The 15,287-nt window shown below is 35.5% G+C and overlaps 1 protein-coding gene across 1 annotated transcript; it reads left to right on the top strand.

Moving 5' to 3' along the window:
• The first annotated feature begins 2,788 nt into the window (after nt 1-2,788).
• LOC140168576 (uncharacterized) lies at nt 2,789-8,748 on the top strand. The gene is made up of 3 exons (XM_072191979.1): nt 2,789-3,874; nt 5,231-5,285; nt 7,616-8,748. The coding sequence occupies exons 1-3, from the start codon at nt 2,789-2,791 to the stop codon at nt 8,659-8,661; spliced, it is 2,187 nt and encodes a 728-aa protein (XP_072048080.1). The 3' UTR covers nt 8,662-8,748.
• The last annotated feature ends 6,539 nt before the right edge of the window (nt 8,749-15,287 follow it).

Below are 15,287 nucleotides of genomic sequence, written 5' to 3'. Positions count from 1 at the left end.
TTCCTGAACCTCGTTGACTTGGGGATGATTTGAAAGGACCGCCAATTATGACTGTTTGATATTTATTGCCAGCAATGTGGAAAAAGAGACACATGTACAAACGAAAAAGGTGCCATTTTGTTGAAGGAGCAAAGGTCAACAAACCATAACCCCGCTTCTGGATATCGTTTGAAGTCAAATTATATACCATTTTTTTGATATATATTTTCTAAACACGAAATAAAACAAAAATGATCGGGGAGGAATTTACGGCTCATTCGTCGTGTTTTCGATACCGTGATACCGCTTGCGGTGATACGAAGATGTATTTGTCTAAAACGGGGCAAAATATGTCTAATTACATTAGCTTCATAACGACACATTGTATATATCTATTTATAAAAGCTGACACAAATCTACATAATATTGTTATTCATAACTTACAATATACTTTTCGACGAGTAAACGGACAATACTCCATACAAGAATGTTTAGTTTCCATATTGAATTATTAGACCGGATGGTTCACAAAATCAAATCTTATTTACATCAGGGAAAGCTGTTATTACATAATATGATTTCTGCCTCACGGTTACCAAGGTTTCTGTATATTAGACACGATTTGGGAAGAGAAAAAAAAGTTTCTTTTGTCAATAATTAGTTTATGGGTTTTATTGCATATGTTTTATTATCAGCACTCTTCGAATTTCGGGAATTATTAAGTACTCCATTTTTGTGCGAGGATCGAAAGCTCAGTCGAGTGATGTAATCTGCTACAAAACCTTCAAATGGACAAATCGTGTAAATGTCAGTATATTTTTATCAACAAAATATAAATTCAAAGCTTGGACTTTTGATAATACAGCAACCGCCGGTTTTAATTTTCTAAAGAACCAATGAGCGAATGTTCTTAGTCATCCAGTAGTTGTAAAGAGAATTTGGGAAATAGATCTAAATACTGGAACTTACTTTTTGCAACCAAGTTGCTATGTTGTGTCTGGAAGCAATGATCAATTGATCATACTTCATCAGGCAATTGACCCGGTGGACTGGTTACGTGATAGACGGCTAGGTATCGTCTCGATGGCTTATGGCTAACTTGTACCAAACAATTGAAATGCGTGCCCTATCAAAATTGGATAGGCAAGTGAAACAATATACTAGTATGTAAAGTACAGACCCCCCTACATCTCCCCCTCCCCACTCCCCATCTTTCAATGTTGGAAGGTCTTGTTGACATCATGGCTTGGTGGTCCAACATTGAATTGGGGAGCGGGAACAGAGATATACCAAAAGACAGGCCAAGTGCGCCAACCTTTTTTCCTGGATTGTAGCTTATTTACATGTGCAATAGAATCGGGCCACGAAAACCATGAAGACGATACCCGAACGTATAATGCTGATGATGCCTGATGAAGTCTGGTGGTTCTATTTCAGACGCAATGTCGCAAAGTTGCGAAGAAGTAGTTCCAGTATTAGATTTATTTCCAAGATTCTATTCTGCAGAACTGTATCACAGTAAAAGGTTTGCCGGTTGTAAATAAACTCATTTTGTCAAAATTGATCATAATCACCAAAAACAATTGATTTTCCTCAAATATCGCATCAAAATAGTGTGATGTATATATTGAATATACATGTACTACGTGTGCGAGTAACACGTGATCTCTATACCAAAAATGGGCCAAACAATAATGGGGACAGAAATTTGGATTTGCCCTCTTACACTAAAATCCTGGCTACGCAACTGGGGATAAGAAGCGAACACATGATCACTTGGTGATAGCTCAGCCATATGAAAGCGAGTATGGCCGCGACAAGTTACCGCTTTTGTAATGCTAATTCTGCGATTGCAACTCAAACAGAGCTGAGTTCACTATTGGATGGCGATGCGAATTTGTAATAAGCACGAAATTCTATTCGTTTTCATCAAGTCGTCTCCCCGGTCGTCTCGTCCACGCCAATGTTCTATCTAAATTACATTTAACCATGATCAATTCCATCAATAATCAAGCTGGAACTAAAAACGTGGATTTTTATTCTATAGAAAATGACCGTCATTATCAAATTTGAGTCACAGGGCAAATATTTTATTAATAATTGCATTTCATTCTCAAGTATATTAGTTAATTGAATTATATGCTTTGGTTTATTGATAACAGTGGAGAGCATATTATCACCAAGACAAAGAAAACCAACGACATGTGGATTGATTTTGTCTCCGCATAAAGTGAAGAACACTAGGTCACCATCACCATCAAACATTCTCGCAAATACTAACCATTACTATTACATTATAAAACAGAAGTTAGAAAATGTAACACTCAAATTATTGCGACAACTACTCGCGGATGGATAATGAAGTTAACGGTCACCAGGAAAATTATGGGAATATTCTGTTATTTTGTCCACCCTGTGTAAATGCGTAAGCAAAGAGCGCCAATGTAGCAGCGCAAAGTTATCAACGTCGGTACAGTCTCGCCGAGTTACATCACTAAACATTTCTAGCCAATTGGATGTGTCTCGATGCATATCCCATAATATGCCAGAAGCGCCGATTTCTAGTCAGTGTTACATTTAATTGTGCGCTTACATTAACTTAATTCAATCCGGGAATTCAACAAGGTGGAAGGCTATGTTCTGATTGAAATGGCACGACCGTAGCATATAGTGGAAACTGCGTTTTTCTTTGAAGGAAATGCAATTGGAAAATGCTTTTAAAGCTCTAGTTATTCTATCATCGACGTCGTTACCATATTTACATCCGGATATTGCCGTCAGACTTTAAACTATTTGAAAACTATTCACAATGAATGCTGCCTACTATACACTCCTTGTTTTCAACATTTTGATTTTCATCATAGGAGTACCTGGTAACATCATCATCTTACTGGTATATGGTGGTAAAAGACCTAAATTAAGCAGTCATATCTTCATCATTGGACTTGCCTTTGCCGATCTTTTCATTTCCAGTGTACGCCCAATCGCCATTTTCAATTGGAAGCACGATATTCTTTGTCAAATAACGTTGACAAGCAGCTATATTGCTATGTTTAGTTCGATATTTCTAACTACAAGTATTGCTTGTGATAGATACTTGGCCGTTTGTACAAAGCGTAAGTTAACTACTTTTAAAGCAATGATCATTGTCTCTGGTTGTATCTTTATCGCTATTCTGATAAGCGGAGTATCTTTTACAACATTCGGGCTTGTTGAGAACCCAGGCCAAAGCAGTAAAACGTGTGGTATAACTGAATCAAAATCATGGGCTCTACAATTTCAGGTAATGCTTTTCAGTATTTCCTTCATCTCATCCTTAGGTATTATTATCGTACTTTATGTACTGATATATCGAGTCGTAAGACGTCAAGCTAAAATCCAAGCGTCATGGACATCTACTTCGAATAGACAAGCAACGGGTAATCTATCCGTCATAAGCCCTTCATGTACATCTGCTGTATCTGATGCCAGTGTCGTTCCTGGAAGAGATTCATCCAGCAACAGTTGCGGCACCGTCTCTAACTATCCAGATGGCTTACAGAGAGGAAGCTCTTCACAGGAACTTCTACCACCTGTGGCTCGTGCTGTACAGCAAAGTCATGAAAGTAGAGCCAAGAAAAGTAAACCAGGTCCTAAAGCTCAGAACAGAACTACGAAGATGATGTTTTTGACCACGGCAGTATATTTCGTATCTTGGATCCCGGGAATAGTGCTTAGGTTTGTTCCGGACTCAACATATGAGGAGCTACAAAAGAGAAATCCAGCTTGGCAAGCTTTACTGATAGTCCCTCATTATTTAGTGTTGATAAACCACGCTGTAAATCCATTCATATATTCATTTGTTAATCGTAGATTCAGAGAGGATTGTCACAAAGTCTTTGCTCGTTTAAGACGCGTATATATTAAATGAACAGATATACAGAACCTTTAGAAACTTATCATCAGGTGATTAATATGTGATACTTTATTCCCATGCCTGCCCACTGTTGGTATGTTGTCTCTCGTGGAAAATAAAACGCCTTTACCGACTATTCTTGCATAAGTAATGTTCAATTATCATGCTTACAATGTTCTATTATGATGCTTCTAGTATAAATTTAGTAAGCATGCCGTTGATAAATGAACCAAGCCTAAAAAATTGCTTGATGAAAGGAATACAATAAAACAAATTTGCTATTTCTGAAAACAAATCCATTTTGTAATAATTACGAATTTATAATATTGACATAGCCTACATTTAGGCTACTGATAATTACATTAATAACAATAAATAGTAAATGTTAACTCATTAGTTCCTGTTTTTCGAATGTAATTTCCGCTTTGCTTGATCAGATTGTTAGGTGTGTGTTCATGTGGAAGAGTCATGAAACAAAATGATGAAAATATAACATGATGACGCGGTAATGATAAATGTATAGGTTGATCAGATGTTGACAATCACAAAAAGTAATATCTAAAAGTATTTATAACAGCACATATTCTAAAATGAATAAAAAGAGACAATTCGATAAACAAGGTGAGCTATTGCTTTGTACTCAATCATTCTACATTGTAGCATTGTGGATAGTAGTAGCAAATCAGTTCAAGAAGCATCACATTTGCTAACTCCATAATACTTGTTTGTGCCCCAATTTGTCTAAGCTCCACTTTGCCCAACTTGATGCTATTAGTTGACTTATACAATTTGCTTAGAAATATAATTACCGTATATGAAATTGATATTCAGTTTCAATTAAAAGATATAAAAGAAAAGGACTCAGTTGGTATAATCTGAAAGTTGATATATTTTCATAAAACGTTGTTATATATAAAAAGAAACAAGAAATACATACACAATAGAATATAAATAAATCAGCAACACCAACAATGTGCACAGTGTCTACTTGTTATATGTAAATATACACTATAAAATTGAACCCTGATATTTCATACATTCGTCCGTCTTACTTGTTATTATATTAACACGTAATAATAGTATTTATATTCAAACACGTAATTATAGTATAGTATTTTGATATTACAATTTGTTGAAATGTGCAAAAATCTGTACATCGTGGTTCCTTAAATATAAATTTAACAATACATTCATTTATATACTTCAAAACTTACCTTAATATTTGTTATTTCCGAGGAAAATATCACTGCTTTTTCCTGCCTTTTCCTTTTTTTAAATTTTTGTAAAAATCAAATCTGTTTTTCTTGAACAGGTCTTTGTTTTTTTCTTAGCTGATCATTCTTCCCCGTTTATCAGAAAGATTCTTGCCGGAAATTACAAACTGTATCTGTTTCGGTTTTACTTGATGAAAGTAAGGAGTTGAACTCACGTACAGATTCGAGTATTTTCATTAATCATATTAAAAATTGCCTACGCCGTATGCTTATAGTTACTTATTACAAAATGATTTCACTAATTGCTTCTTTTCAAGTGCTAGATCGAGATACCGTGGTTCGGGTGTTTCCCCATTCAGATAGAAGATGATTAATATCTATCATCTTCTAGCCATCTGAACCAGAATTTGTGTCATACGAATTTGTTGTTGACACACGTGTTATGTTCACAGCAACCCGATAACCCGTAAGAGGCCAAAAAGTGCATTTTTAATTCAATGACACGAAAATTGTGATGTTTACGATTCTTTCCTCACTAAGATTTCGATTCAGTTGATATCATGAGAAAACATTTTGTTCCTTATATATTTATATTTGACTTGGATACTTGGCGCGAAAAAGGCAGTGTAGTTACTCTAATATTAATATCAACGGGCTTGACGAATTACGTATTTAAGTATTTAAAGATTTGAACTGATATGTAGAGCTAAAATATATACTGCATTGTATACTGAACTGCGGTGTTCAAATGTATATAGTCAAATAGCTAATTTAACTTCATATTCGATAATAATTTTTTCATTTAGAGGCTGGTAGCTTGGTAATATAATACAAAATGACGACGAAAAGTTACTTGAAGATGGGTGTCCTGATCGACAGCCTCATCCCCCTACTTTTTCATATCAAAATAGAGATTTTGTCACCAGAAGAAAGCTCATATTTTTCTCATAATCAAGGTGAAATTGTAGGCCTAAAATATATTCCATTTAGATGTTATTAACGAAAAAGTAATAGCCTCATCTCCAATTGTGGTATACCACACATACCGTTCTATGGGCTGTATACTGAAACACGTTTTTACTTCTAATATCAAAACGGCTAGTGCAATTTACCTAAAAACTTGGGAATTGGATTATTTTGGTACAGGCCTCAATGCGAGATACAAAACACAATATGAAAAAATCTGATCACCTACCTTTAACTTCACGAATTAGTTAAAACCCCTCCTTCCACATCGTATTCGCTACTTGCACGGTTCCGCCATTATGCACTATGTGCGGGGAGAGCCTCGAACTGGCATCATACATGAATGGGAATTGAACTAGTCATAACGTTCTGTGTAAGGTTACACAATTCTTCCTTTCATGTATGCTGCCAGTTCGAGGCTCTCCCCGCACATAGTGCATAATGGCGGAACCGTGCAAGTAGCGAATACGGTATAAAGTCGACAACGTTTTTGACACACACTGCAAAGTCTTTTAAATCCGCTGTTACAAAACCATTTCAATAATGAAAAAAAAACCGATGGTCCGATGGGTTAAAATGGTCCAGATGCAGGTGTTACTATCTTAGGAAAGCCGTCTCAAGGTCATTATTGTCTCGCTAGGATGTGCATTTTATCTTCTCTATGATAAATCCAATTTGTTCCACGTCAACTGCAACATAGATCTTAGATTTAAAACAAAAACGTGTTATAAGCACGAAATTCTATTATTCGTTTTCATTAAGTCGTCTCTAAGGTTGTTACGATCACACCAATGTTCTATAGAAATCCCGGGATAGAAATCACATTTAATCGTAATCAATTTCATCAATAATCAAGCAGCAACCAAAAACACGGGGTTTTATTCCATAGAAAATGGCCATCATTGTCAAACTTGAGTCCTCGGGCATACATTTTACTAATAATTGCATTTCTTATATGCTTTGGTTTAGTGGAGAGCAAATTATCACTAAGACAAAAAAAAAACCGAGTTTGTTTAGGCATAAAGTGAAGAACACTAGTCTAGGTCACCATCAAACATTCTCGCAAATACTAACCATTACTATTATACAACAGAAGCAGCAATGGGTTCACACTTGTATATGCGAAAGGAAACAGCGCCAATGTATCAAAGTTATTAATATCGGTACGGTCTCGCTGAGTTACATCACTACTAAACATTTCTAGCCAATTGGATGTGTCTCGATGCATATCCCATAATATGCCAGTAGCGTCGATTTCTAGTCAGTGTTACATTTAATTGTGCGCTTACATTAACTTAATTCAACCCGTGAATTCAACAAGGTGGAAGGCTATTTTCTGATTGAAATGGCACGACCGTAGCATATAGTGGAAACTGCGTTTTTCTTTGAAGGAAATGCAATTGGAAAATGCTTTTAAAGCTCTAGTTATTCTATCATCGACGTCGTTACCATATTTACATCCGGATATTGCCGTCAGACTTTTAAACTATTTGAAAACTATTCACAATGAATGCTGCCTACTATACACTCCTTGTTTTCAACATTTTGATTTTCATCATAGGAGTACCTGGTAACATCATCATCTTACTGGTATATGGTGGTAAAAGACCTAAATTAAGCAGTCACATCTTCATCATTGGACTTGCCTTTGCCGATCTTTTCATTTCCAGTGTACGCCCAATCGCCATTTTCAATTGGAAGCACGATATTCTTTGTCAAATAACGTTGACAAGCAGCTATATTGCTATGTTTAGTTCGATATTTCTAACTACAAGTATTGCTTGTGATAGATACTTGGCCGTTTGTACAAAGCGTAAGTTAACTACTTTTAAAGCAATGATCATTGTCTCTGGTTGTATCTTTATCGCTATTCTGATAAGCGGAGTATCTTTTACAACATTCGGGCTTGTTGAGAACCCAGGCCAAAGCAGTAAAACGTGTGGTATAACTGAATCAAAATCATGGGCTCTACAATTTCAGGTAATGCTTTTCAGTATTTCCTTCATCTCATCCTTAGGTATTATTATCGTACTTTATGTACTGATATATCGAGTCGTTAGACGTCAAGCTAAAATCCAAGCGTCATGGACATCTACTTCGAATAGACAAGCAACGGGTAATCTATCCGTCATAAGCCCTTCATGTACATCTGCTGTATCTGATGCCAGTGTCGTTCCTGGAGGAGATTCATCCAGCAACAGTTGCGGTACCGTCTCTAACCATCCAGATGGCTTACAGAGAGGAAGCTCTTCGCAGGAACTTCTACCACCTGTGGCTCGTGCTGTACAGCAAACTCATGAAAGTAGAGCCAAGAAAAGTAAACCAGGTCCTACAGCTCAGAACAGAACTACGAAGATGATGTTTTTGACCACGGCAGTATATTTCGTATCTTGGATCCCGGGAATAGTGCTTAGGTTTGTTCCGGACTCAACATACGAGGAGCTACAAAAGAGAAATCCAGCTTGGCAAGCTTTACTGATAGTCCCTCATTATTTAGTGTTGATAAACCACGCTGTAAATCCATTCATATATTCATTTGTTAATCGTAGATTCAGAGAGGATTGTCACAAAGTCTTTGCTCGTTTAAGACGCGTATATATTAAATGAACAGATATACAGAACCTTTAGAAACTCATTATCAGGTGATTATTATGTGATACGTTATCCCCATGCCCACTGCTGGTATGTTTTCTCTCACGGAAAATAAAACGCCTTTACCGACTATTCTTGCATAAGTAATGTTCAATTATCATGCTTACAATGTTCTATTATGATGTTTATAGTCATGATAGTATAAATTTAGTAAGCATGCTGTTGATAAATGAACCAAGCCTAAAATATTGCTTGATGAAAGGAATACAATAAACAAATTACTATTTCTGAAAACAAATCCATTCTTTAATAATGACGTAGCCTACATGTAGGCTACTGATAATTACAATAATAACAATAAATAGTAAATGTTACCTCATTAGTTCCTGTTTTTCGAATGTAATTTCCGCTTTGCTTGATCAGATTGTTAGGTGTGTGTTCATGTGGAAGAGTCATGAAACAAAATGATGAAAATATAACATGATGACGCGGTAATGATAAATGTAGGTTGATAAGATGTTGACAATCACAAAAAGTAATACCTAAAAATATTTATAACAGCACAGATTCTAAAATGAATAAAAAGAGACAATTCGATAAACAAGGTGAGCTATTGCTTTGTACCCAAACATTCTACATTGTAGCATTGTGAATAGTAGTAGCAAATCAGTTCAAGAAGCATCACATTTGCTACCCCCATAATACTTGTGCCCCAATTTGTCTAAGCTTCACTTTGCACAGTGGTTGACTTATACAATTTGTTTAGAAATATAATTACCGTACATGAAGTTGATATTCATTTTCAATTAAAAGATATAAAAGAAAAAGGCTCAGTTGGTATAATTTGAAATTTGATATCATATTTTCATAAAATTTGGCTATATATACAAAAAGAAACATGAAATGCGTACACAATAGAATATATATAAATCAGCAACACCAACAATGTGCACAGTGTCTTGTATACTTGTGATATGTAAATATACATTACAAAATTGAACCCTGATAATTTCATACATTCGTCCGTCTTACTCGCTGTGTATCTATTTTCTTCTTGAATATTCAAACACGAAATAATAGTATTTTGATATTAAAATTTGTTGAAATATGCAAAAACAAATGTCGTATTTGTATATCTGTACATCGTGGTTCCTTGAATATAAATTTGACAGAACATTAATTTATATACTTCAAAATTTACCTAAACATTTGTTATTTCTGAGGAGAAAATCACTGCTTTCTCCTGTTTTTTCCTTTTAAAATTTAAAAAAAAATCAAATCTGTGTTATTTGAACAGGTCATTGTTGGTTTTTTTTAAACCGATCATTCTTCCCCGTTTATCAGGAAGAGTCTTGTCGGAAATTACAAACTGTATCTGTTTCGGTTTTACTTGACGAAAGTAAGAAGTTGAACTCACGTACGGATTCGAGTATTTTCATTAATCATATTAAAAATTGTCTACACCGTATGCTTATAGTTACTTATTACAAAATGATTTCACTAATTGCTTCCTTTCAAGTGGTAGATCGAGATACTGTGGCTCGGGTGTCTCCCCATTCAGATAGAAGATGATAAATATCTACTATCTTCTGGACATCTGAACCAGAATTCGGATCATACAAATCTATTGTTGACATACGTGTTATGTTCATAGCAACCCAAAGTCGTAAGCGGCCAAAAGTGCATTTTAATTCAGTGACACGAAAATTGTGATATCATTCTTTCCTCACTAAGATTTCGATTCAGTTTATATTAAGAGAAAACTTGGTCCTTATATAATTATTTTATTTGATTGCAACAGTTAGCGGGAAAAGGGCAGAGTAGTTACATTGCGCTGTATACCCCCGGGTGTATACCGAACTGCGGTGTTCATTTATAGTAAAATAGCTAATTTGACTTCATATTGGACTATTTTTTCATTGAGATGTTGGTAGCTTGGGAATATAATACAAAATGACGACGAAAAGTCACTTAACTTCATCAATTTGTCAAAACCCCTCCTTCAATATCGTATACGTTTAACGTTATAAAGTCAACAACGTGGCATTTATTAAGGTTTTTGACACACAAAAACCATTATACTGCAAGGTCTTTTAAATCCGTGGGACTATTACAAAACAATTTCAGCGGTGAAAACTTACGATCCGATGGGTTAGATGATCCAAGTGTTGCTATCTTGGGAGGAAAGCCGTGTCAAGGTTTTTAGGTTGTGCATTTTATCTTCCCTTTGATAAATCCAAATTATTCCACTTTGTTAGATTTTTTTTCCGGCCTGGTTCAAAAGTTATGCCCGATTATTTAAATCATGTAAAAAATGACCAATGCCACTTTCTTCCATATCAAGTTTGTACCGCGTAAAATTGACCTTTATGCTGTGTACTATACATCCGAGATCACAAAAAAAGGGAAAAGGATTTTCTTGTGTTTTTATTTCTTTTCACATAATTAAAATAAATAATACATTATAATTATACTACCCTTCAGAGCGCCCAACCAACCGATTCATGGTTCAATTCCGTTCAGTCACTTTTGGCATTGTTTAGTCCAAGTGGCTCAAGTGGTTGTACGCCTAGTTTACACATAACATCTCTGAACGACAAGCACGTGACATAATATTTTTAAATATTATTGTTGAACTTTATTTCGTTACAGCCTGTCATGGGAGGATACAACGATCGTCAGACAATTTTGCTTTCAGCATCGCCTCCTCCATCTGTTTTTGCATTATAATATACACAATATTCAGAGAAAAAAAATAGGCCTATTATAATAGGCATGTCATTCTGCATCAATACTGCTTGCAATTAATAATAAAAGGCCAGGAAGACTTCAAATGTTGTTAATGGAGGCAGGTTTTCGAAGTAGATGGGAGAAAATCATTGCGAGATATCCATACTAACTATCTTCTACAACACCCATTTGATTACGGCCCTTATATTGTACTCCGACGAACTATTCAAATTAGAGGGGAAATATGAACCACGCATTGCCCACTAGCACATTTAACATACATATCGTTATGAACACGGCAGAGTGCCGAATACGCACAATTGCTGTTCTGACTATTCCATTGGTCCTTCTAAAAATTTTGAACATTCGTGAGCACTCATTTGAAATTCACTTCTCCTATATTATAGAAGTGAATGTGCACGAATTATTGGTAATACTTGCATGTTCTGAAATAATCAATATATCCCTCAAAACAGCTATTCGGCTTTATGCTGTATCCAAAATGTCGCTACCACTGCGCAGAGAGAGGTCGAATACGCATTCAACTACGTGTAAACCATAGCACGCATTTTTTGATTTGAGGCTTTTGTGTAGAAATTACTGGTTGTCCTGAGGCTATGTAGGCTTAACTTGCTATATACGTTATAAATAGTCATCCCTGTATAGTATTTAGCAAAAACTCGAGGATTTTTGAAAGCAAAAATAACAATATTGGCCTATATTTTGCGTATGATTTTCCGGGATTTTCCAATTTCACGGGCTCGTACTCACATTATTAAACCACAGCAATATAATGTGGGGAATGTTTGTACTTATTTTGGTATCACTGGATAGACGATACCTACAGCTATACCTTGGTATCAAATATATTAGTATAGGACATGTAATATAGAAAATTCGGGGTTTCCCGCTATACAATACTATAGATCAACATGATTTGTACAGCTAAGTATACGATTCGTCTCTCTGCCGAATTCATTTATCGCACTTAGGCGCGATTCGTCCAAATCAAAATTTCAATAACTACGTCGGTGAGTAAGATTTACCATTAATTTTTGGTGGAAATAAAAGATAACCTGAAACATAATCATAAGCATACAAAAACTCAATTTGCTCAAAATTCTCGATTCGTCACTCTGCCGAATTCATAACGATAATTGAAAATATAACATGCATAGGCAGATATCCAGAGAAGAGCTCCGGACATACCTCCCTTTTTCATGGAATTGAACTCCAAACCTTCGGATAGAGTGTCCGATGCTCTAACCACTGAGCTACACAGGCTGTTCCTGATAAACAGATGAGATCTCAAGTCTGGTACTTATGGATAAACAGTAGCCAGGGTATAGAGTAAAAGCAGTACATAACACACCAGCGAAGGTCTGGGGTTCAAGTCCACTCACTCCATTGTAATATCCTGTTAAAATATGCTAGTGTGCGCGTAGTTCTTCTTTCCTCTGTATATTGATATGCTAAGAATTGCGGTTAAGCACCATTGATTTGATCTCATGCACTAGTTTGCAATGTTTGAGTGTTGCTATGTTCCATTGTATGAAGCGTAAGCTTCTTCCTTTATTTATACTCAAACTAATTTATACAATATTTATTCACAGTATATCAGATATGAAAGGAATAATATTATTTGCATAAGATGTTATGGAGCCTCACAAAGGTGATTCAAAGGCGCTCTAAAATTCCATTATTAATCCATTCTATTAAACAGGCCAATATTTATTCATGCTGGAGACTTTTCAGTTCGAAAGTATTTGGTGCCAAAAATAGACCTTTGTTATGTTTTTGTCAGACCTATATTGCTTTTTTCAAACTGACATTTAGATTGTTAACAATAGAACTTGTTATTATTACTTCGTCAATTTTGAAGCAGTAAAATTCCTTCTGTAATTGCGTTTTCCCCGATTTTGACTTACGGGCTTAAAAGATATAAATAGTCATCTACATGTATTTTGACAGCTATAAAATTACGGAAGCGTGTAAGTGTCATCCTAATTGACGACTTATTAAGCGAGGTAATACATATCTTGACAAATATTATCAGTATGATATCGATATGGTCATATCATTTATCTCATTGACAATATCAGAAAGTCCCGACATGGTGAAATAAATGATATGACCAAGTCGACATCAGAATATATCAGCTTGTCAAGATATATTATTTTATCAGGAACAACATGAAAAACAAGAGCAGCTCTACGAACTGCATAAGGTTTTAAAAAACCGCTGGTGTGTTTACGTCCAAACGACTTAAGCTAATTGTAGATCCATCCATCGGGTGAAAACCGTTGCATGTTCGTAGAAAAGGAAGCAAATTTGCCTATACAAATGTACATAGACAGTATTTTCCAATTTTGAGAGGGCGCGCTCACATTATGACATCATATCAATATTAAATGGGAATGTTTGTATTGGTATCACTGGATAGAGAAGTCCCATAATAATGTCAATTTGTAATGGGATGTTTTGTGGTTCATGTGCTAATTTCAATTAATGTGCATTCTTATTTTGTATTGTCATATATTTTCTTTGTATACATGCTTAAAGAAAAGAGAGAAAAAAAAAGATGACTTGATGCAACAAATGACAGAGCCTTTTAGCTCTGTGGAAGATAAGTTAAAAAAGACATTACAATACCAAATATTATGGTATATGACATTTATAATAGGAAATTATGGGGGAGGGGAGCAACAACCCCCTCTTTGTAGGTTGTGCTACCAAAAGTGGCTCAGTAAGACAAGAGTTAACTCATCTAGAAATGACGAAAAATGGTTAGGTCAAAGGTCAAAATGGATGGGGTACTCGCCATTGGTGCATGCAGTCCTGGGTTCGATTCCCAGAATTGGGTAAATGAACCATGAGTATGGACATTTTCGTGCACTATGGTTGCATGCACGGAGGTTATCACCTGTAAAATGCGAGTGCAAATTAATTTGACCTTGAAATAATAAGTTAAATTAAAATTAGTGGCCCAAGTTTTCGATCCAACCAGATTTGATCAAACGCAAAATTTCCTATGGTATGACTCTGCTAGGATTGAAGAAATCTCAGACCACTGGTTAGATTTTGAATTGTAATATACAGGCGTTTGATGGAGTAATCAGGTTTTCAACATTTCTTGTCTACGGTAAATTTAGGGACGCACCATTTGATATCAAGGGGGGGGCTGGGTAGTTGGGGTCGTGACAAATTTTTTTTTTTTAGCACCTCGGTGAAGCAAAAATTTTTTTTTTAGCCCCTGGATGAAGCAAAATTTTTTTTTTCAACACCTCGGAGAGGCAAATTTTTTTTTTTTTGCAATCGTAAAGTCCTATTTAATTTTCAACAATTTGTTTGTCGAGTTGTAAAAATTTGTCCATATTTTTAATCATTTTTACGTTTTGTAGCAACTAAATTTCGAGTGCCACAAAATATTTTTTTATGTGTAAAATTTTCTTGAAGTATAATGAACCTCTTCTGGCGCGAAATATTTTGGCATATTAAAGCTTAACTGGTGAAATATGGAATAAATGCGCGAAGCGCGCAAAATTGGTTGTTTTAGGTTAATTTTGTCAGAAACCCACATACAGGCGTCAACTTTGGGGATGATTGTATGATGGACCACCCCTAGCAAATATTGGGGGATTTATCCCCCCGGGATCTACGCCTATGCTCTCAAGCAGTCATGTGGCACAGATTTCTATAATAATTTTGACAATGGGGTGGAATTTGGTGAATCAAGTGTTTTCACTCATGCAGACCCGGCTCACATAATAACTTTTCATAAACAAATGCGCACAAAATACGTACCAGTTTGAAGCTAAAATATATTCTTGATGAAAAAAGGGTCAAATTCGCGCGAAGCGCGAAAAAAATTGGCAATATAAAAGCTATATGAGGTTAATTTTTCTTCACTA

Source organism: Amphiura filiformis, chromosome 1 (genome assembly GCF_039555335.1).
Source record: "Amphiura filiformis chromosome 1, Afil_fr2py, whole genome shotgun sequence".
NCBI lineage: Eukaryota > Metazoa > Echinodermata > Ophiuroidea > Amphilepidida > Amphiuridae > Amphiura > Amphiura filiformis.
This window is presented reverse-complemented; position numbering and strand designations above follow the sequence as displayed.